This window comes from Harpia harpyja, chromosome 22 (genome assembly GCF_026419915.1).
Source record: "Harpia harpyja isolate bHarHar1 chromosome 22, bHarHar1 primary haplotype, whole genome shotgun sequence".
NCBI lineage: Eukaryota > Metazoa > Chordata > Aves > Accipitriformes > Accipitridae > Harpia > Harpia harpyja.
In genome coordinates this window covers 11,962,044-11,985,601 of record NC_068961.1, presented here as the reverse complement: position 1 = coordinate 11,985,601, position 23,558 = coordinate 11,962,044, and the positions used below count along the sequence as shown (strand labels likewise).

The 23,558-nt window shown below is 40.7% G+C and overlaps 1 protein-coding gene across 3 annotated transcripts in view; it reads right to left on the bottom strand.

Moving 5' to 3' along the window:
• Positions 1-23,558, bottom strand: part of ATP10A (ATPase phospholipid transporting 10A (putative)) — a 118,304-nt gene that overhangs the window by 69,857 nt on the left and 24,889 nt on the right. For all 3 annotated transcript variants that reach the window (XM_052773980.1, XM_052773981.1, XM_052773979.1), the window contains exon 2: positions 2,211-2,415. In XM_052773980.1, the coding sequence (XP_052629940.1) occupies positions 2,211-2,415 (205 nt within the window). The remainder of the gene's footprint in view (positions 1-2,210; positions 2,416-23,558) is intronic.

The window sequence follows — 23,558 nt, the reverse complement described above, 5'->3', positions numbered from 1 at the left end:
TCCATAATCATCTTGTAATAAAGAGAACTAAGATATGGAAGGAGGATGAGCTGGAAATGCAAAGTGTGTTAGGTTTCTACAAAGCTGACTGTAAGTATCTATGTGATAACTGATAACTGATTTGCTCAGTAAAGGTGGCTATACTGAGCAAGTCATGCCACGTGTACCCTGAAGCGCTGAGCTGCTTCGGACATAAACCTAGCTTTAATTCCCTAGGTAGGCACTGTTTCCTCAGACTTCTTCCCTAACAGGGCCCAGTTCAGTCTCTGATAACCTTTAACCTGTTTGAGGAGGAAATGGCACTGCCACTCACTTCCACACAACAGTCTAAAAGTTACAGGTCTTCCCAAACTGTACAAAACGCAGACTTGAAGTCTTTAGCTGCCTGGTTTGGATCAGCAATTTAAACCTCAGTAAGTACGTCAAACATGAGATTGCAGGGGTACTTCCTCCGGGTTTTCCTGCTGTATTAATGCATGCATGTGTTCACTGGTTAAAGACAGAAGAGTGACTCCACAACTGATGGCTCAGGCACACATCTAGGCATCACAGCTCCCAGGAGCAGGGGAGTCTGTAGTGTCAGCAGGTCCCCTCTCATCCCGTCAGCTTCCAGGAATCACACTCCCAGTGCTGAATTGTGACTCTGCTGCCAGGAAGCTGTGGATCCTGACGCAGTATAAGGGACTCCTCTGAGCAGCAAGGCTCTTGAAAGCCAGTCTTGTGATGATCTGTACTTGGACACATCAGTTCTTTTCACTGTGTTTACCAACACCTCCTGCTGTGTGTCAGATGGTCTTGGATCACAGAACTCCAACCATCTGCTGTGGATGAGTAGAGGAACTGATGCCTTCCTGGGTCTTCCTTTGATATAGAGCTGGGACATGCCCTTAGCCTATAACTGTACCCACAAACACAAAAGGATCCCTGTATTCAGTAGCTTATATGCAATCTATAGTTTTTGTCCTACATAATGTGCCTGAACTCATGTAGGAAGTCTACGCTGGCAGAGAACTGCGATACATCGTCTGAGTACCTCCCTGGAGCTCTACCCACTGGGAGAAATTTCCTCTCAGTGGGAACAGGATGGGATGTTTGAGAAGCGATTCAATTAGCTTCTTTGAAACAGTCCCGAGTTTTTGAAGCATTTGACCTGTAGCTGATTAAGCTTCTTGTCGTGGCGGTAGCTGCCGTGTCACGTCTAAATTCTATGTGGAAATTGCTGATGATTAAACAAGTCTTTATCTCACATTTTTACAAGCTATTCAGAGAAAGGCTCTACCTACCATAAAGAATTATTTGGAAGGCATATCATTGATTTTTATCCTGTCAGTTGGAACGCAACTTCATTAATGCTGATCTACCTCAGTACAACTAGAGGCTTCTGTAGTTACTTTTAATGACAGTGGTTCAGGGCAGCAGCTCCCATTGTTTGCAAAATCTCTCAAATGAGAAGAGCTACTAGGAAAATAGATGTAGCTGAGTTCTAGAAAATAATTTCTTTTTTTCCTGACAAAATACAGGAAACTGGGGTTAGCTGGTAAGAGGGGTGGGAGAGGAGGGCATAGAAATGAATACTATTTCAGTAAGATTATTAAAGCAAGTAAAACTTCAGGTAATTTCCTCTAATTCTGCTGACAGTAACTGATCTGGGTTTTGTTTTGTTTCAAAATAGTGCTGTTGGGGAGAGATAAGCACAGTGAGAGAGCAGTAAAAAAACCAGTTTTTCAGCACAGACACCTCCAGAATGCATGGATGCTGTCCCTTTAAATCTTACAAGCTTTAATGCTCCAAGTGCTGGAGGGATATTCTGCAACACAGAGTTTCAGGCAAAATTCCTAATTGAAACTGATCCGGTTTGCAGGCAGGAAAAGTAGTTGTTTATATTTAAATATCTTCTCACTGGGCAGTTAAAATGTGTTTTCAAAAATCAAGCTACAATAGAAGCCATTAAAAACCCCCAACATTTTCCAACCGCACACAATTGCCCCAAATAATTCCTATTCAAATTCAGGGGAAAATTATGGTAAAACTTCTGATACTATGATGAGGTCAGCTGTTGGCAAGTGCTAGTATTTTAATGACAACCATAACAGTAATTCATTAGCACTACTAGAACAAGCAGATTTAGCTGGTGTGGAGTGGATTGGTGAACATTTTACTTACCTGAAACAAATTTTTATCTTAAATGAGAGTTACAAATGGTGACTTACCAGCTCTAAGAACCTCCTCACCACCTGTCTTTGTTTTAAGTTAGTTTCACCATCCAGGTTAGCTGTTTCAATATGGCACAGCCCATCAGGATCACTTGAGGAGAGCAGCAATATGTCAGCAGGTATAATTTCATTACAGCGAAGCTGCACAAAGTCTCCAACTTTCACTTCTTTCCAGTATCTGCTTATATATTTCTTCTCATTTCTGGAAAAAAAAGACATTTACAGGACATATATAAAAAAAAATTGCACAGACTCTGGTGCTTCTGATAAGATCTGGTTTGATTTGTAACAGGAGTACCGTGCCTTTGGAAGGTCCTCAGGTACTCTCAAGTTACTTTGGGGGAAGGCAATGCAGAGTGCCAGGAGGCCACTTCCCACTGACTCAGAACCAGGTCTGAGTCCCCAAGACACTCTTTTAAGGCCCAGAGGACAACATGTTGATGTTAGACCTAGCTAAGCAGGGTAAGCAGGAGCTTCACGCCCTCTTCTTTCCCGCCCTCCATGCTCCAAGCCATCTGTCTGACCCCATGAAGGAGAGGGGGCTGCTGTTCATTCTGGGTGAAAAGGAGTCATTTTCCAGGGCAAAGGGGGAACTGAGAACAGGCTTGGGCGCAGGACACCTGCTTGGCACGGCTCCTGAACATCCTCCATCACATACCATCCTCTGATGCACCCGCAAATAGCTTCCCCTTGTTCCCTCTTTCCAGCAGGGACAAACTTTACATAGTGCTGCACGTGGTATTTGGATGAAGGAGCCAAAAGTCCCTAACTGAAAGGAATTTTCACTATTCATCACTAAACCTAGAATTACAAGGACGTGTCATGTGGAAAAACGCACTCCCAGCTCCTCTACTGGGAAAGGACACTCATTTCTTTTAAATATTTCTGCAGTATTTCCGTTCTAGCCATAGCGCTGTCTGTTACATAGCTAATTTCTGCTTAGTTAACGCTGAGCCTTTTATTTTGGAGTGTACTTCAAAGACTTACCCACATGAAACACTGATGTGTATGTTGTTCATTTAGATACAGCCACTAAACCTCTCTAGTTTTAAAGGTCATGCTAGTTTGATATTTTTTTCTTTTTTGACTTTTTCTTGAGAGCAACAGAAAAAAGAAACAGGTGATTGCTTAATTAATTCTAGCCAAAATTTAAGGTTTTATTTTCATGACACCCACAGACTCGTGCTTTTTTGGCATTTGTGTAAATTGCTTTCTTCTGTTGTGTTTTTGAAATAAATTAATTTCAAAACAGCCACAATGTTTACTTGGTAAAATACCTCCTGAAAATGGGAAACTGCTATTCTGACACTTTTCTAAGCTGTCAGAAGGCCTTTTGCCATGTAAGCATCGAGATGGCTGTCAGCACTGTCACTGTCACCAGAGACAGTCTCCTGTGACAGCACTTCAACTGGCAGAATGGGATTCTGATGGGGGGTGGGGAGCAGTGGTGGCTATTTCATGTTCTTTAAAGTATATTATTTTAAAATACATCACTTTCAGTAGTAATGTGAATAGATTTGTAACCAAGTGGAAACACGCAAGTCCTGCCAATGTTACTTTGGAGTTACTGATAGTCATGCCATGTCTAATTCATCCTTATCATGCCTTCACTGGTGTTACAGGAATTAGTAACTTAACTGGCTTTTATTCGTGTATTTAGCCTAAATCCTGAACAATAATGTGTCAGGTAGCACAACAAGGATGTATCAGATCAGGTTTTACCTCCCAGAATTTCTTCGTTGTCCTTTCCGAACATCCAATTAATAAAGAGAGCAATGAAAACTATGGCTGTGATTTCTATTTTGATAAAGCCTGAAAAGGAATAATAAGAGCCAAGTATAAAACATGATAGTGCAACAAAAGCAGCTAATATACATCCTAGGTGCTGAAATTACCCATTCCTTTCACATTCAGGCCAAAACCAACATTTAACTTTTCCTGCTAATAAGTATGAATTACTTTGAAACCCAGTGTGCCATAATGTAGTACAAATCACTGCACCGCAGATCTAAAGGGTTTGTGAGCCATGCAATCTGTAACTCCAAATCCCTTCACAAGTGGCCATTGCTCTTCATCCTTTTTAATTTAACTGTGAAACTGCGTGATGTTCAAATGCATGTACAATGAGTAGCAGTATAGAAGTATGATCAGGCTAAAAATAGCAAGTAGTCCCATACTATGCTATAAGCACTACAATTTTTTATTTAACTTCTATTGTTTGAAAAGCATTGCTATTTTAGCATTTCCTCATTGCTCACATGCTTAGCAACTGCCACAACTATATACACTGTGGCAGGAAGGGTGGGTATCGAGCAACACAAGGCCAAATGGCTGTGCTGGCATAAATGAAGTTGTTCAGCCTGGAGAAGAGAAGGCTGCCAGGAGATTTTCTTGCGGCCTTTTAATATACTAAGGGGGCTTATAAGAAAGACAGAGACATTTAGCAGGGCCTAAAATGGCAGGACAAGGGGTAATGGCTTTAAACTGAAAGAGGGTAGGTTTAGATGAGACATAAGGAATAAATTTTTTATGATGAGGGTGGTGGGATACTGGAACAGGTTGCCCAGAGAAGTTGTGGATGCCCCATCATTGGAAGTGTTCAAGGCCAGGTTGGACGGGGCTTTGAGCAACCTTATGTAGTGAAAGATGTCCCTGCCCATGGCATAGGGATTGGACTAGGTACTCTTTAAAGGTCCCTTCCAGCGCAGAGCATTCTGTGATTCAGCGGATCTATGAATGTGAGACCTCCTGCACATGCACCAGGGCCCCAGGGCAGAGCCCCCTTCATCAGACACACGGGAACAATTTGGCCCAGTATTCCACTTGATCAGCTTCTGCTAACAAGGGCTAGTAGTGGATGTAAAACTACAGCCTGCATGGAAAATTACTTTCTAATCCTCTTCAGCCAGGGTTGCTCTATGCCCTCTAGCACAGCTCTGAACACAGACTTGTCACATTGCAGCCAGTGAGTGGTCACTGCAAGTATTCTCTGCAGAGTATGGCATGATACTGTCTTCAGATGGGGCAGTTCAGATACTAGATGCACTATACATACGTCAGTCCTTTAGGAGCATTCCTTTAACATGCTTAGCCTTGAACACACAGGTTAGCTCACCCCGAGACAACTGTCATACCTCTAGCCACTAAAAACACACCAAGTGACCCCGTTGATACAGTTACAATTTCACCACTGACTTCTGCAGACACAACTTCATCATCCAAGTTTTATATCACCTACTAAATGTTTATTCTTGCTGTTATATTGTGCCAGTAAATTGCAGAAGTTATATGGTATAGAGTAAGGAATGCCAGACTTCTCGTAAGAGAAAGGCTGCCTTTAAAATTTTTGCCTCTCCTTTGTGTTTGTAAGGTATGGCATACAAGAATGCTTGATTTAAATTTTATTTGAAGTTCAGGGATTTGAGCAGTTTTGCCTCAATATGTCCTCACAGACATTATTCTTCCAGTCCCTCTTCAGAAGGGGCCCCTTCCGCATCTCTAATGATGTACATTGCATTGGCCTGCTGTGATAGAAAACCTGAATTAAACACAGTATATCCATGGGTGGGCATTTGTGCATCATTACATGTTTGGTATTGTTTTCAAATGGTTCAGTACACTTTTCAACTTCAGAGCAAACATAACATTTAAGCAGATGCTTCAGCTGAGCAATTCACAGTAATGGCCAGGCTTGGAGGATACCAACAGTTCGACACACAGGACTGGAATGAATACCAGATCCCAGGGACCACCTCCTTGCACCTGCAGGCATTTAGATAATCTAGACCACACCCTATGCACTCTTACAGAACATCCACAAACTGTAGCAATGTGGGTAATTGTTACTCACATGGTGGTTGAAAAGCTGGACATGAGCTGGCAATGTGCACTCACAGCCCAGAAAGCCAACCGTATCCTGGGCTGCACCAGAAGCAGCACGGCCAGCAGGTCGAGGGAGGGGATTCTGCCCCCCTGCTCCGCTCTGGTGAGACCCCACCTGCAGTACTGCGTTCAGCTCTGGGGGTCCCAGCATAAGACAGACATGGACCTGCTCGAATAGGTCCAGAGGAGGGCCCTGAAGATGATCAGGGGGCTGGAGCACCTCTCCTGTGAGGACAGGCTGAGAGAGTTGGGGTTGTTCAGCCTGGAGAAGAGAAGGCTCCGGGGAGACCTTATTGCGGCCTTCCAGTACCTAAAGGGGGCCTATGAGAAAGATGGGGACAGACTTTTTAGTAGGGCCTGTTGCGATGGGACAAGGGGTAGTGGTTTTAAACTAAGAGAGGGTAGATTCAGACTAGATATAAGGAAGAATTTTTTTATGATGAGGGTGGTGAAACTGTGGAACAGGTTGCCCAGAGATGCTGTGGATGCCCCATCCCTGGAAGTGTTCAAGGCCAGGCTGGATGGGGCTTGGAGCAACCTGATCTGGTGGAAGGTGTCCCTGCCCATGGCAGGGGAGCTGGAACTAGATGACCTTTGAAAGTCCCTTCCAACCCAAACCATTCTGTGATTTTATGATTCTGTGATACTCATCCAACAGTCAGCATGATTTTTCCTGGCAGAGTCCTGTCTCTCCATTTACCTTGTAGGTGCTTCTGAAAGGCCTTCCCGTCTCTGTTCCTTAATGTCCTAAAATCATCTGCAAATTTTGCTGTCTTTCCTTTCATAATCACCCAGCTGAGAAATAAATGTTTCAAACACAGATGCCTTGCTCTATTTCTCTGAGACCTTGCCATTTATTCTTGCTTTCTCCTGACTCCATCACTACTGTGTGGTCGATGACAGTCCTCTGCAGTCTCAGCACAGGGCTTCAGGTGCTGCTTGCAAGGGACTCTTCAGCAAAAGCTTTCAGCAAGTTTAAGTAAATATCACCCAACCTCCTGGAATATTTTGTTGAAGGGCTAGAAGAATTCTGGCAGGAACACAGAACTGGGAGGCAGCATCTCAGTTAGTGGGTTGTGGTGGGCTGACCCTGGCTGGATGCCAGGTGCCCACCAAAGCCACTCTATCACTGCCCTCCTCAGCTGGACAGGGGAGAGAAAATATAACAAAAGGCTCGTGGGTCGAGATATGGACAGGGAGAGATCACTCATCAATTACCATCACGGGCAAAACAGACTTGACTTGGGGAAAATTTAATTTAATTTATTACCAATCAGATCAGAGTAGGATAATGAGAAATAAACCTAAATTGTAAAAACACCTTCCCCCCACGCCTCCCTCCTTCCCAGGCTCAATTTCACTCCCAATCCTCCTCCCCCGCAGTGGCATAGGGGACAGGGAATGGGGGTTGGGGTCAGTTCATCACATGTTGTCTCTGCCGCTCCTTCCTCCTCAGGGGGAAGACTCCTCACTCATCCCCTGCTCCACTGTGGGGTCCACTCAGGAGACAGTCCTCCATGAACTTCTCCAATGTGAGTCCTTCCCACAGGCTATAGTTCTTCACAAACTGCTCCAGCATGGGTCCCTTCCACGGGCTGCAGTCCCTCAGGCCCAGACTGCTCCAGCGTGGGTCTCCCACGGGGTCACAAGTCCTGCCAGCAAACCTGCTCCAGCGTGGGCTCCTCTCTCCACGGGGCCACAGGTCCTGCCAGGAGCCTGCTCCAGCACAGGCTTCCCACGGGGTCACAGCCTCCTTCGGGCATCCCCCTGCTCCAGCATGGGGTCCTCCCCGGGCTGCAGGTGGAGATCTGCTCCACCGCGGACCTCCCTGGGCTGCAGGGGGACAGCCTGCCTCACCATGGTCTTCCCCACGGGCTGCAGGGGAATCTCTGCTCCAGCGCCTGGAGCATCTCCTCCCCCTCCTTCTTCACTGACCTGGGGGTCTGCAGGGCTGTTTCTCACATATTCTCACTCCCCTCTCCAGCTGCAGTTGCTGCTTGGTTTTTTTTCTCCTTCTTAAATACATTATCCCAGAGGCACTACCACTATCGCTGATGGGCTCGGCCTTGGCCAGTGGTGGGTCCGTCTTGGAGCCGGTCGGCATTGGCTCTGTCAGACATGGGGGAAGTTTCTGGCAGCTTCTCACAGAAGCCACCCCTGTAGCCCCCCACTACCAAAACCTTGACATGCAAACACAATACATGGATCCAGCCCCGTCCCATGATCGCAGGAAACACTGACATGGATATTTAGCCCAGAAGCTAACACCCCACAACTCTAGTTCTACCTGCCCTCACTTATCACAAGCCTGAAGATATATTTTAGTACTGATAATAAACTTAAGGTTGATGCTGCAAGAAACCAAAGCTGCGAACCATGATGAACCACAGGAAGAGGTCAGAGATACTAATTCTCATCTTTCAAACCTGGAGAGTTAGATAAAAGTCTTCCAAATCAATATGCTCTCATGAACTACTGATTTTCTGCAAACAGACTAGACAGATACTGTTGTTACTCTCTAGTTAAATCACCATGATGAACTATTAATTTCAAACAGCTATGCCCAGCTACTGTAACGTGTTGTGTTGGGCTCACATATTAAAAATATCCATCCTCCTCCATACAACCTAATCTTTATCAACACATTTGCATGCAAGGAATGTGTCTGTCAGCTGTGGTTTAAACCCATAGTCACATAAATCTTCATGCTTCTCTCTGCCACAATCAGAAGCAGAACTTTCCAGTGCTTTCACTTCTCTGAGCATATCTTTACAGGTAGACATTGACTGAAATCTAAAGATGGATGGCTAAAAAGTCAGCTGGTGCAGCTGCATCAACTTTAACGCTATTGTTAGCCAACAGCAAATGTGGCTCTAGTCAAACTCCTCTAGAGGTTAATGTTCTTTTGCAACAATGAAGTGCAATTATCCCAGCGTATCTGTTTTCAAACATACAAGGGAAAGTCTGCAACACCCTTTCAAGTGTATGAACATAGAGAAAATTACTTTAATTACTATTAAAAATTTGTAGAAGTCTACCTGCTGCATATATTTGGCCCATGCTCTGTTTTGAAGCAGAATAGCCTGCAGGTTTGTGCTAAATTTGAGATTGGCTTTGGTTAACAGCAAAAACTAAACAAAACGAAATATATTGGTGATTTTTTTTTTCTTTAAATGTCAGTTTTAAATTTAGAAACACAGAAACTCAGAAATTACAGTTTCTTTTCCTATTAACCATGCTTTTCCCTCTTCTGGTCTCCTTTCAGCATGAGTTGATAAAGATCATGCCCATAATTTTGCTTTTCTGGCCATGTAGACATCTGTTTATATCTACAAAATGCTGAAGATTTCAAACTGTCTCTATTTAAACGTTACAAAAATAATTGTTTCCTTCTTTTGAATAGCTTTTAACTGTTTTGGTATAATAAGGAATTGTTCAAAATTACTTAAAGGGTGATAACAAAACTACACACACATTGAGAGGAATCTTTCCTCTTCTCTTTTTGTTTTTTTAAAGTCTGGGGAGAATATCATAAGCAATACTTGGTAAGGAAATGTGAAGGCCATGCAGCTGTAATCTGTTCCACTTGTGCAAGGCCTGCATGCTAAAAATTATATACGTTAAATTGAGAAGATGGGACTACTAGCTAATCATTTCTTACTTTCTATACTTCTCCACTGACAAAAATTACAGTTAATGAGTGGGAATGACTGATGCATATTTGCTCCACCAATTCCAGTGACTGGTTAGGGCACATGTGCTTATATGTAACACTGCCCTAGCTTAGTCCCACCATAGGCTCCTATATTCATCTCAGCAGGGCTTGTAAAATACATTTAGCAGAAGACAGAGGATGTTCTCTTTTACCTTTTGGGGTGTTCAGTCTGGCTTACACAGCATACCACTTTCTACACAGGTTGCAGCTGCAACCCAGAGGTTTTTAAGCCTCTCAAAACATCCAAATGAAATGTTTCCCAGTCCAAGCCCATCCGCTGACCTGCTTTTGAAGTAACAATCGTCTTCACTTCAAAAGAAATCAGACTCCTTTGCCTTCCCTGCCAGCTGAGGTTGGTCATTGAACCAGTAGGCTTTAAAAGAAACACAGCAAGAAATTAAGTCTGTGAAAGAGGAAAAACCCTCCACAAAAGACAGGTCACAGACTTGTTGTGTATGTACAAGGAGCTGTTCTTGATGTCAGCCGGGTCCTTCCTTTCCATCTCAGGAGGCAGAAATAGAGTGGGGTAGCACAAAAGAACGTATCAGGTACGTCTCTGCTCCCAGTGACTTAAAACATGTTCAAATCAGTTGGCTTCAGGTGCCATGATAAGTCTCCTGGTTAGGACCAAGCTAACTAAAAAAACTTGAGGCTAATTGGCAGGGCCTGAGCAGAGCAGCAACTCCTGAAGGAGAACCTCAAAACTGTAATGCAAACACAGAAGTGTCACGTCAGGCCAAACTATCTTTAGGGAAGATCCAGCAACTAGCTGTTTCTCAACAGGTCTTCAAGCTCATACAGTTTTCCCAAACTGTCTGTTCTTTCCCTCGCCTGGGCTGGAGCCCTTGCCTTCCATCCTCCACCTTTCCTCCCAACACTCCTGCAGACATGGAGAGGGTTCGCACTAACTGAGCCCACAGCACTCTGTTAACACTCCAGTGGCCAGCAGAGATTCTGCATAACTCATCACAGGCTACAAAAGCAGAGCTGGTGGACAGCACTGAAATATGTGGACAAAACTGCTGTGTTATAACCAGTACTGATTATGATTTGAAAACTACAGGTATAGCAGATCTCAGAGTTTAAAAACAAGACCTATCTCTGAGACCAAGGCATATATTACACAAAGTCTGAACATGCTAAATATCTATGGAAACGCGTTGAGAACCATTTGGGTACAATTACAATGTTGTGGCAGAATGAAGGAAAAACATGTAGCATAAGTTAATGCCAAAGGAGGTTACATAATGCCCAGAATATGTCTCCATTCCACCACAAACGATAACATCTGTTTCTATGAAAATAAATCATGAAGAGGCTCTGAATCTGATATTAATCAGACAAAACAGATTAACAGAGTGTGTTCTTGAGAAATGCTGAAGAGAACAAAATCTCCCTATGACCGAAGTTTCTAAATAGACCCCTTAATCTTCACATTATTTTAAGGGGACTTAAAAGTTTTCTTGTTTTTGTGGACTTCAAATATTCTTTTTTTCTTTTTTTGAGGATTAGCAAGTGCAAATTATGTTACAGTTGCTAGAACAAATATGTGTTTATAGCAATGACAAGGCATAAAGGTGCCTTTTATTAAATTCATGCTTTCTGAAAACTGTTAATTTTTCTGTTACAAGTCAAACTTGTTGTGAAAAAAAATGTACCCAGGAAACCTCAGTGATTCAGGTTCATAATGTGGAAGTAATAATTTAACTTCTCTTGGCAGTGTTATCTCCATTATACCTCATGTTGAAAGAAACCTCACTATTGTTCACTATAATGAAATATTTGCTACTCGGAAGAAATTATTTTTCAGCCAAGAAACTTGTTGTGATAACAACATGAAACATAAAAGCAGAACATGTAATGAAACTTTACACAAACTGAAGAAAGAAAAAGCTGTCTTCTAGAACTTGATTTTAGAACTCTAAGACTGTTTCAGAGAGACATCTAGTATTAATTTTTTTTTAAGTGCTATGATTCTCGACACTCCTATGTTTACTGCCAAAAATGCTAATAAACTCCTATTACTCTTCCAATAAACAGATATACTGGGAGAGAAGACTATCAGTTGCTTATACTTAGCAGGATGGATAGGTGATGGTTAGTATTGAGGCTTCCTAAATGGGTATCACACAAGGAGGTGGAAGAAGTGGAAGAACAGCCTGGATGTAATTTGCATCCAGTCCTACAGACATTAAAACTCAAGAGTCAGTCACCTCCATACTAAAGCCACAAAGCTTTTAATAGTTTGAGGTGTGAGAATTTCTCTTCTGAACAAAGTAATGCAAGAAGTGCTCGTCTTCCAATGGTGTCTTCTGAGCATCACCAAACAGAACCCTTGCACTTGACAACACTGCTTACTGGTACCTAGAGCATAAAAACAAAGATGCAAAGGAGACAGCTACCTCAGCAGAGGGCCCACAGCCAGGTAAGGTTCTCATCCTGAATTTCAGAGCCATCACAGATACTAAGATTGAATATTTACATTACAGTGCTGCTCCAAGCCACTGCAGAAAGATTCAGCTGAGCTTGGTGCTCTGCAAACATGGAAGGAGAAACAACCCCCTGCCTGAAGGGAACCCACTCAAATAATAGATACCTAATGACACAAATCTCCCTATCTGTGCATGCTTCCTAAACAATCAAAGAAAAAGCAGGAACTCTTGAAGGGAGATATCAGGTGCCAAATTTTACTAAGGCATGAGCTCTATGTAGAAGCCTTCCAGGGTTCTTGTCCTCTAAACCAATAATTAATGGCATGAGGACACTTAAGAAAACTGAGTGCCCAAAATTCAGGTGTGAGCTAGATGCATAAATCCAGTGGACTAAATCCTCCATTCAGTGCTCTCCCACTGCATTTAAGCCAGTGCAATCAGGTGACCATTCCAAGGGAGCTCTTTGTATCTTAACAGTACATCTTAAAAGGTAAATTTAGCACGGCCCTGCAGAGTTAATTAGGAAAATCCCATTCTTTAACAGATTCAGACACTTCAATGGAAATGTTTTGCCTTCTCATTCTTCTGGTTCTACACACCTGCCTCATTTGATCTCGGGAGTACCAGACCTAGGCCATAAAAATGCATTAATATATTCACTACATGTACACAAAAAGCCATTTGTAAAGAACAACTAAAGAAAGGTACTTTCTAAGTGCAACAGGTTTTATTTGAAAAATCCTTCCAGTTCTTTTAGCTAAACATGTTAACAGTTGAAAGAATTTTTATCAGGTAAGGTATTTACTGCTAATTATATGCACAGCCCTGATGGAGTTGTTCACTGATACTCAGTTTGGGAGACTATTTTTCTCCACATAACTGTGTGATACAAACACATCTCCTTTAAAGCTCTAAACCTCACATGTTATCTAATCACTGCACAAAAGCACTCTAGAAGTTAACGTAGTTCAGCTATTTTATGTTAACAAGACAATTAGTGAAAAGAACATTAATAATTTACCACTTTCACATTTTACATGCAAAATCAACGTCTCAGACTGAAGTATAAGTGTTCAATCTTCTCCAGTTCTTCCTGAAAATTATAAAGTTTTACATTTTCCTTCCATTTCTGTTCTTGTCTGGGTAACATCCAAACATGACATCCATCTCATCTGGATGTTCTCATCTGTTCTTATCTGGACAATCTAAAGTTCAGGTTGAGGACAGGAAAAACATTTACCTATCCGAATACCAGCTGAGATCTCAGTGGGTATCAGGGTGCAATGCTCGCACTCGGAACAACCGAGATGACGTTTTGAATGCTGTTGTCTCTAAATTTCTTCTGGCTGCAATTCCAGAAATTAGTTTTAGCCCATACACCTGACTTTGCTACTTCCAGTGCCACAAAAAACTAAACTGCTTAAAGAACTGGTAATGATTTAAAAAAAAAAAAGTAGAAAAAAACCTTTTGGCTGTAATATTATTGGAAGAATCTTGCAGAAGAAAACAAAGCTGGATGCTACTATATATTTGCAGAACATGTTAACAGTCCTTTCTACTCTGAAAGTAAGGTGTGAAACTGTGTAATATGTGGGTAACTGATTTGCAAGGATATTGGAAGCATGTTTTGTTGTACTCATTTGTCAATTCTGATGAATTTTAGTTAAGTCTAGAGTTACTAAGGAATTACTTTCCTCTCTGTCTGAGGACATGCATTCAACGGAGATTGCATAAACAGGGAAACCTCAAACTCGGGCACACCTCTGTTGACACTGAGAGGTACAAAGGAAGATTTAAGGTGCTATCCTGGATAAAACTGTAGTCTGTCTCCACATCTATCCAGATAGATGCCTGCACCAAACATCCCCAGGCAGGTACAGCACAGTGGGCAGTTTTACATGGCAGTCACGCATGCCTACTGGCTAGCAGGCAAAGCAAATTAGACACATCCGTGTGCTTTTGTGATGGTGATAGAAGAAAGGTTTGGCAGGATTTGTATGCAAACATTGACCTTACCTTGAATGCCAACTTGCGAATAAAAAGAGGCCCCAAAATATTCAAGAGCTGGCTCAAAATGTGTATCACAGTAGCATCTGGCAAACTTTTGTTGATCAGATGCTGTATGCTGCTTTTAGAGCGCTGTCTGGTATGACTGGCTGCCCTGCGCCCTGATACAAATTCCCAGTGAGGTGAGATAACACTTCACTTGTGAGCCACTGCTCGGACCCCATCACATTTATGTCTTCCTAACTGTCTATGGCTCAGCAGAAAGGCGGTCAGCAATTTTGGGGTAACTGGGTTCTCAGAAATTTCTTCATAATCTGGAGGAACAGAAGGGTCAGCTAAGGACCTGAAATATGAACATAAAGATCTTCCTATTTGAAGCCTTTTTTTTGTATTTATTATTATTATCCCTTCTTTGTTGCTATTTCTCCATGCAGTTTCTTAAACATAAGAGCTATGAGAAGGACATCTCTATCACAGTAACTGAGCCAAACACAGAAGAGCTGGAGGTTGATGCAGTGCTCTCACTAGTGCTTGTACTGGTAGCCAGAGTGGAAGAATTGCCTGACATTTTTAATTTAGATCTACAAAGTCACTTTGTGAGAAGCAGCATCAGTATAAACCCCTGGGGAGCCCCTGATCTCAAGCATAAACATCTATCTCCAACATCAGTACATCGCCAAGAGTGAAGGAGCAGTAAAAGGCATTACAACTCAGAAGAATCCTAATTCTTCCATGTAGCTGGCAGGAAAACAGGCCTTAACTTGTACTTCAGGCTGATCTGAAAAGCACAGTTGAAGTTTTAAACATAGTGACTTATCTTAGGCTCTATGTAGCCGATTTCTCTATATTTATCTGCTCTCACAGGTTATGTAGCCTGTCTTTATGTTTCTGGATCACTGCTTGCCCCAACAAGACAAGAATACTAATGTGAGGAAAAGCAAACAGCCTCAGGCTATATCTTAGTACTAAGAGATGTTCAAATTACCATACTGTTCTCAAAACAAAATAAAAATCTGAAAATCTCTAAAATTCTGGTATAAAATAGTAACAAAGTGTTTCCCAAGAATGCTTTCTTAATGAAGATCAATAAGACTAAACTTGGACCTGGGAGTACTTCCCAATATTCATGAATGAGTACACACGCTGGGTTGGATCCTGCATTAGACTGAAACCAGGATGTGCATAAGCCTCAATTTGCTATGCTCTAGGTCCTGATGCAGTTTGAATTCAGCCTTATATAAGGCTGTTTTACAGAAAATCACAAAATATAAAAATGTTCCTCACTTTGATCAGAGAAGAATTAGAAGACCAAACTCCATGCAAATCATATGCAGTGATATGAATCTTTGAAGGTTTGAGTCAAAACAAGTATGTCTACAGATGCAAATTTTATAATCAAAATTCTCAGTGAAAGTAAATAATAGAGATCCATATTGAAGAAGTAAGAACCACAAAATGCAAAATTCTACTATTTAAAGGAAATGTAGGATGCCTTTAGTAAGATTTGAGTAGTTCATATTCAACAACTTGACTACTGTTGGTACCTACATATAAAAAATTCAGGATAACAATTCATTTAATGTTTTCAATGTCAATTTGACTATACTGAAAGCTCCTGTTTTCACACTAACTGTTGCTTCTCCTGAATTCAAGATGTTAGTCTTCATCTCATTAATATTCCAAACTTACTGGAGCCAGTCAATGAGTGTAGTTGAATATGAAATACTAAGCTAGAATAATACTTTTGTTTTCACAGAGATAAATGCAATCCTTTCCTGTCTCACTGATTTACAATCAAAATTACTATGAATTATAGTCAGCCCAATGGAATTATGAGATCCAGTCAGCTAATGCAGCCAGTACATCTCAACCTGTTAACATAGTTATTCAAAGACCTTGTAATTGAAGAGCTCTGCAGGGAAGCAAGTCATCTATGCCACTTGTCCTCAACTACCAAACTATCATCAATAAAAAGAGCAATTTATAAAGAACGACACACCATTAATATAAATTTTGATAGCCTGTTTCCATCAGTTTACTAGACAATACGTTTTCACAACAAAGTATATATTTCCATAATAATTTCCATAATAATTATCCACACTTTTTAAAAATCATTGAGGCAGTTATAACCTGAATATTTTCAAGAGCTTGTCGGTTGTCAGATGTGTACATATTTGTACATATTTAAACAAAAACATGCACACTTACAAATTTAAACTCTTCTTCACTATTGCCCTATTATAAAGAAAATAGTGTCATTTGTGAACACTGTTTCGTGGAAACTCTTTTTTAATTCATTTTGAAGAATTTAAAATGTAAGCAGGCCAACTAATAGCAATGGATATTGTGCTTTGATTCTTTTTACATGAGAGGTTTACCTCATCAAGCTCAGTCTTTCTTGGTAATTACTAAATAAATTATTTGCAAATATTATTCTCACAATTAGAAAAAAATGTTCATGCATGATTTTCACTTATTGTTCACTGAACTCCCAAACGAGGCTACAAATCTTGGCCCAAATTCAGCAAGGTACCTAAATATATGTCTAAACTCAGGCGGAAAAGCACTGTTTCTGGCCAAATTCCAAAAAGAAAACTTCTCTGTAGTTCACATTCATACCTTCCTTGGGGGAAAAATGATAAAACATTGAAAATCAATACCCTAGAAAAAAATAAATGTCAAGGTCTTTACTGCAGCCGAAAGAAGAAAGTGACTGGATGCAAACAACTCCCCTTTTGAAATGCCCAGAAACTAAGCTTAGAGAAAGCAATTACAAAAAGACTATTTATTGAAAGGGTTTGAATCATGGAGGGGGAACAAACAGCCTAAAAGAGCTTGTGAGATCTGAAACACCTCAGCAAGTGGCAGGCCACCCTGGTTGTGGGCAGAAAAAGCAGCACTCAACAGACTGGCATATACTGAGACTAAAAAGTTTGTGTCACAAGCTCTAGTCAGAAGCTAGCTTAAAAAGGCAGGAACATCAGTTTTAAAACTGAACTTCAATCTGATCTCTCAATGTGCTATTCCAAATTAAATGAATCTAGTCCCACAGATAAAAATTGCAGACCTAACAAATGAATTTTTTACCCTGAACCCTTCTTCCACAAGTCTGTAAGAAATTTAAAAAGAAATTAAAAAAAAATGAATTAGCTGAACTTTAACACAAAGTTCAATTCTTAAACTTCCTTTGCAGACTTTTCTCTCTCCCTTGTACATCACCATTTTCATCTCTATTACTCAAACCCGTAACTGAGGGTTATTTTTCATTCCTCCTCTCTCCATCATAAAAACCCACCACATCTTAAATGTGTGTCTTTCTTTCCCTCCTTCATGCCAAACTGTTATCAAGATACTCATTTCCCGTCTTGCCTCCATCATTTTTCCACACTGGTTTAGCTACAATCACTTTCCTTCTCTGTCCTCAGCAATTAATGACTTTGAACGCAACGGCTCCACTTTGCTACATCCAGTTGAAAGCTAAATCCTCTCCAAAGCACCTTCCTCTCTCTATCTAGCTTTTGCTACACCTCTGTAGATGGTGACCTTTTTTGTTGGCATCTCATGATTGATTATGTATCTTTTTTTAGGACTCCTCTAACAGATAAAACACTTTTCCAGACATTAAATGGATTGCATTTAGTTCCATAACTGTGAGGTTAACTAAGGAGAATTCTTTGTAAGGAAGACACCCCAGCTTGTAATACTCCTAAAACTGAAAGTCATGGTAGCAATCCCCCTGTGATGTGGGTCTTACTCATGAAAGGAAAATAATCTTTTACCTGCAGGCACTAATTTAGACCAAGCTGCTTTGTAAACGCATAGTACAAATCCTGAAAACGCTTTCCCGACTACCCTCAAAACAATCAATTTCTTCTGTAAACATATGTCAAGACTTACTTGTGTCACCAGGACAGAAATTCAGTCTAGATGCCTTCCAACATATAGCAAGCAGGTCACTCCATCAGCATGCTGCCGGCTTGTGTGCTGCTTACAGCTTGGTCTGTCTATGGAGATAAAAGCCATGCACCACTGGCACTTTGAGAAACCTCTGAGCTACTCTGCTAGTTGAGCTGTGGTACTAGAGCACGAGAATGGTATGACAAAGATGTAGAAATTCTTCAAGGTTAAACTAAATATTGTAATTTTTTTTTTTTTAGCGTAATCCAAACAGATATGTTTCCTTGACATTTTTAGACTTATATTCATCTATTCTGCATAAAAATAAGCAGAATGTTTTATGAGAACAGGAAGGCATCTTCAGTGATTTTTTGTTTAAGATGAGAAAAAAACCTGCTATTGGCCCAAACCCTTGAGAACTCTATGTACAAAGCATCATTTTTCTTCATCTTTTCAAACAACAGGACGCATCAGAAACAGTGATGTGATCTTAATCTGAGAGGCAATGCTGTAGGCAGCTCCAAACTCTTCCTGTGACTACAGAGCATGCCTTCAAAAGCCCAACCTGATAAATTCTAAAAATTAATGGAAACCACTGGGTTCTGCAAGGGTAAAAGTGTCTGTCACATACATATTAATTTCTAACACACAGTTTACTATGACATATTAATGATGTGAATATTTAGTCTCTGGAGACTGTCAAATGAACCATGAGAAAGGGTGGCATTCTCTAGCAAACAGGTTTCTACAGCCTATGCTACTGCTCATATGCTACTCAATTGCACCTGGCAACCCACTGGAGAAGACCAGGCCACTGTTTGGAACACACGGTTCATCTGCCTTAGTCTGAGGCAGCACCAAATGAGACTCTGGCAAGAAACTCTATTCAGCACTTCGTGCAAGGGAGCTACATTTGGGAAAAGTACCTGTGGAATCAAACCAGCTTAGTTACAACGCAACTAATTTTCAATTCAGACTAAAACAGGACTTCTAAGCCTAAGCATTTGCCAGTCTAGAAATTCATTTTTGACAAGGAATATGAAAAATTTATCTCCATTCTTACCATCTTTGTATCAGTAAGCAGATCCCTTCCAGGCTGGGTTTACAAACTTTTAGGAGAACCCCGATTTTACACATATGTCTCAGACACTGATGAAGATACAGACAGCAGAAGAGTCTACTGGATGGGGACAGAGAGCTGAAAAGAAGCACATAAGATATGAGAAGAGGTACATGAGAGACATACATACAGAAAAGGAAAGCGTGAGGTATACATGGAGGAAAGCTTGTAAAGATTAAAAGCAGAGAAAGGGAACTAATGGCCGTTTAAAAACATAGAGCAAGGGCTGTTAAGGAAAACTTCCTTTAACGGAAGCCAGAAAGCAGAAGTTCTGTTTTTGGAAAAATTCAGTCTGCAATTTGAAAATGGGGAGAAACTAAGGCTGAGTGGTAATAAAAGGTTGCTGCTTCTGTGACCACTTTTGCTGGGGACTCCTAAGCTTTATTGCTAAGACTGCAAAACAGGGCAGAACTGTGCAGCTCTGTCTTCTGGATCTGCCACATTAGTTTTGAGACCCTACCAGTTTGTGGGCCACAATGGTCTTTGGAGATGTAGACCGTGAAATAAATTCACATGCTGAATATATGTGGAGGGCTGCACTCTTGAAGTGACTTTCAGCAAAGCAGACAGGAGACACTAAAGAGAATCTCAATGGACTGTTAACATTCAGTTTCATACAAGGGGCATACTAGTTTTCAGAGAGAGGCTACAGCAAAGTTGTATTTTATTGTCACTGTTGCAAAGATCCACCCCAGAACAGCGAGACTTGCTCAGTTTCTCCCAAGAAACCTAGGGAGGGAAAACAAATTTCCTTCTTGTGTCTTTCACAGCCAGCCTTAATTCACTTGTAAGCATCTTGAGTTCTGTACATCTAACGACATAAAACTAAAGGAACCAGTAATATTTTTGTATGTACGATATGTACAATACATCCTATTACACTTTGTTATCAATCACACTTTGCTTCCACATCAGTTCATTTGGGAAACATTACAGAAACTGTACAGATCCGTTTTTCCTGCTTTGATTTAGAATTAATTCGAACTTTTGGGGGGTTTTTTTGGTTTGGTTTTTTTTTTAAAAATCAATCTGGAAACTGAGGATGGTGAGACTGAAAAGTCTTCCTGAAGAATAAAGGTCACATGATATAATCCATAGATTGGGATTTTATGGTTAGTATGGTTTATCAATAGACCCTTTCTATTTCTTATTAGAGTGAATTTTATGTAAGGAAATCCAGCAATTGAAAACTAAAGAGCAGACTGTATCATTCTAACTGGTCAACCCAGATACAGTAGTCTTTGTGTCTCCTTCAACTCTTAACAGAGAGGTAAGTGAAGCATGGCAGCAAATGGGAAAGCAGGAATCCAGCAGGATCCTGATTTTCAGTGAAAATATTTTATCTTTTCACATGCATGTACTGATAGTTATCTTTGAGTCAGAAAGCCTCAAATGATTTAATCTTGCAGTGGACTGAGTATTCTGCACTCAGTTTAACGACCTTAAACTTCAACACTGAGCTCAGCAGAGCTCTATCTGCTGACAGCTACCACTGAAGTTATGTAGTATTTAGCTACTCAGGACTCAGGTGCTCGGGGCTCAGGCTGGACTCAGTATTTCCCCAGCAAAACATTACAAGACATTTCAAGCTATGGAAGCCCAGACTGGACTTCAAAACCTGTTTTATCAAGTGATTATTTATTTGAGCTAGAATGCACAGTACAGCTTCAAAATGAAAAGTTTTAAGTATGAGTGTGGGAGTCAGGCAATCCCAAGTTTACCACAGACTGTGAATCTGTCCAGCAAGGCACTGAAACTGAGAGCCTTAGCCAAATTCCAGCATGTACCAGCTACGAATTTACCCAAATGCTAAGTGTCAAACTAGTGACAGACTGCTGATTAGAACTGACCGGTCGGCCTAAACCAAAGTAAGTTGTGTCTGGCATGAGGTCACCACCATCATCATCTGAAATCCAGAGAAAACGACCAAAGATGACTCCTTGTTTTCTAAAAGGAAAAAAGTATGAAATAGTAGAAAACAAAGTTGCCAGATCATAAAACACTGAAATAAAGTATTTTAAAATCATGTAATCCCACTTTTAAGAAATCTGCAGGAGTAGGTAGTTGGTTTGCATATTCTCACTAAGTGTCAGACCTCCCTATCTCAAAAAAGCTGAGACATTTTAATGATGTTGCCATCATTTTGCTTTCAATGGAAACTTGTCTTAAGGCCTCAGGATAGACATAATGTCCGTATTTCAATAGAAGATGGAATACCATCTCTAAGTATCACTAAATCTATTGCTCCTGGTCTAACACAACCTATGGATTAGAAAATACAAAAAGGTGTTTCTCTAAGGTTAATCAATTACTTTGAGCAAAGCTAAGAAATAAGCCAAAGTTAAAGTCCAACAATAATGTCTACTATCTATGGAGGTGAATTCTCCAATTTCTTTATGGTAAAAACTTATGGGTTCTTTTCATGCAAAGACAAGCACTTCTTTCTTCAAGCAGAATCACATGCTTTTATATTTTTCTAAAATAGCTTAGTGGAAAAATGAGAAAATATGTAACTGTCTGGGGACCGTGACTATTTTAACTGCTGATGTGCCTCATTCAAGTCTATGCCTAAAGTAGATCACTTACCAAGGCCACTGCATATGTCTTTGTATGGAGGAATAACTCTCTGTAAATAAAACCACTGATTGTATTGTACTGATTATTACTTGATAGTATTTAGCCAATTTTTAATTAAAAAAAAATATTCTGTTGCAGTCTATGAGAAATTCTGGAGTTTATGGAAAGATGTGGACTGTTATGGTGGTTTCTTAATTGAAGTGACATGATGAGAGACATGAGTCTGGATTGTTTCACCAGTGTAACTGGGGATTATACAGATACACTCAAAATCCTCACTTTTTTTTTTTATCTTTAAAAAAGAATTGGGTACTATGAGTTTCAAAACTTGCAATCACATTTTCAGGGTGATGGTGTAATATGTGAAAAAATACATTGAGCGCCAGAATAAATAACAATGACAAAGAAATCACAGACCTCTTAAAGAGTTACGTGTCAAAAGTCTCACTGATGATAATTGCAGACTCTTGACTGGCCTCTCTGGCAATAAGCAGCTGCAGAAAAACACCTACAAGGACATAATTCTAAATGTGATTGCATTTCCAAAAGCTTAAAAGTACAAGAAGAAAAGAGAGTACATAAAAGTCTGACTGTAAGTGCTGTCATCAATATAGTATTTCACGAAAGCTTTCTGGAAATGTTACTTTTAATAGTATCAGGTGTAAAGAGCAGTGTAATATGGCTTATAAATTACTGGAAGAGCTGTTGACATAGGTTAATAATAAACGACAGCAGATGAGGTAGCGAGAGTCACAGAGGAGCGCTTGATTAACTCCAGTTTTAGTCACCATCAAAGTTAATGATCTGTAGGCAGTGATACGCGCCATGGTAAACTAGACACATCAAGTACATAGAGTACAGAACCTACTGAGATAAGTTATCTCATATCTGCTTTATTACACAGGCATAGCCATGTTAAATTAAACTGATGGTTTTATTAGCACTAGGCTGTATTCAGTCAGTTTTTAAGACAGCTCCTCATTTCAGACAGAGATTCCTAATTCAGTGCTTGCGGCAAGACACAAGATACTCAGGTTAAGTGTAAGACTTCTTATCACTGTAAGCAGCACTGAAGAACCCCCTCCTGAAAACCCTCTGGAAATTATGTGTATGAAGAAGAAACGAAGTGAGCTACTAAATACAACACATAAGCATGGGCTTGTACAGCGTGGGTGGTAGAGGGCTGTGATATCCTCTGGTCAAGTCACAGATCTAGGTGACAGAGATTAGGACGTGACAACACACTGAAGCACAAGTCCCACTCATGCTAGATGAGGGTGTGGATGGCAATGCTATCTTGAAACGCAACAGCTGAAGGGCAGCACAATTTGTAGCTAAACACAGAGATGATCCCATTATCTCGCAGGGATTTCTACTCCTCTTACCGCTCTGAAGTTTGAAATATTGCCAGGGACCTCAACAGTGGAATGAAAGGGATGAGAATCTGGGCAGAGTTCAGAGAACACAAACATGGAAAGGTCTTTATGAGGAAATATAAAAATAACTATGTTGTACAGAGCATTCAAATCATCTGCAGAGATGTGATAACCTTACAAATAGTGGGAGTTGTTATGTCAAAGAGGGAAAGCATATTTAGTGTGGTACAAAGGGGCGCAGACAGAGCAAAAGAATGAAAATCTATCATGTGTTTTACATCTGGGCAGCAAATACACTAACATAGACTACTAGACTGGGACTACTAGACCAGGACT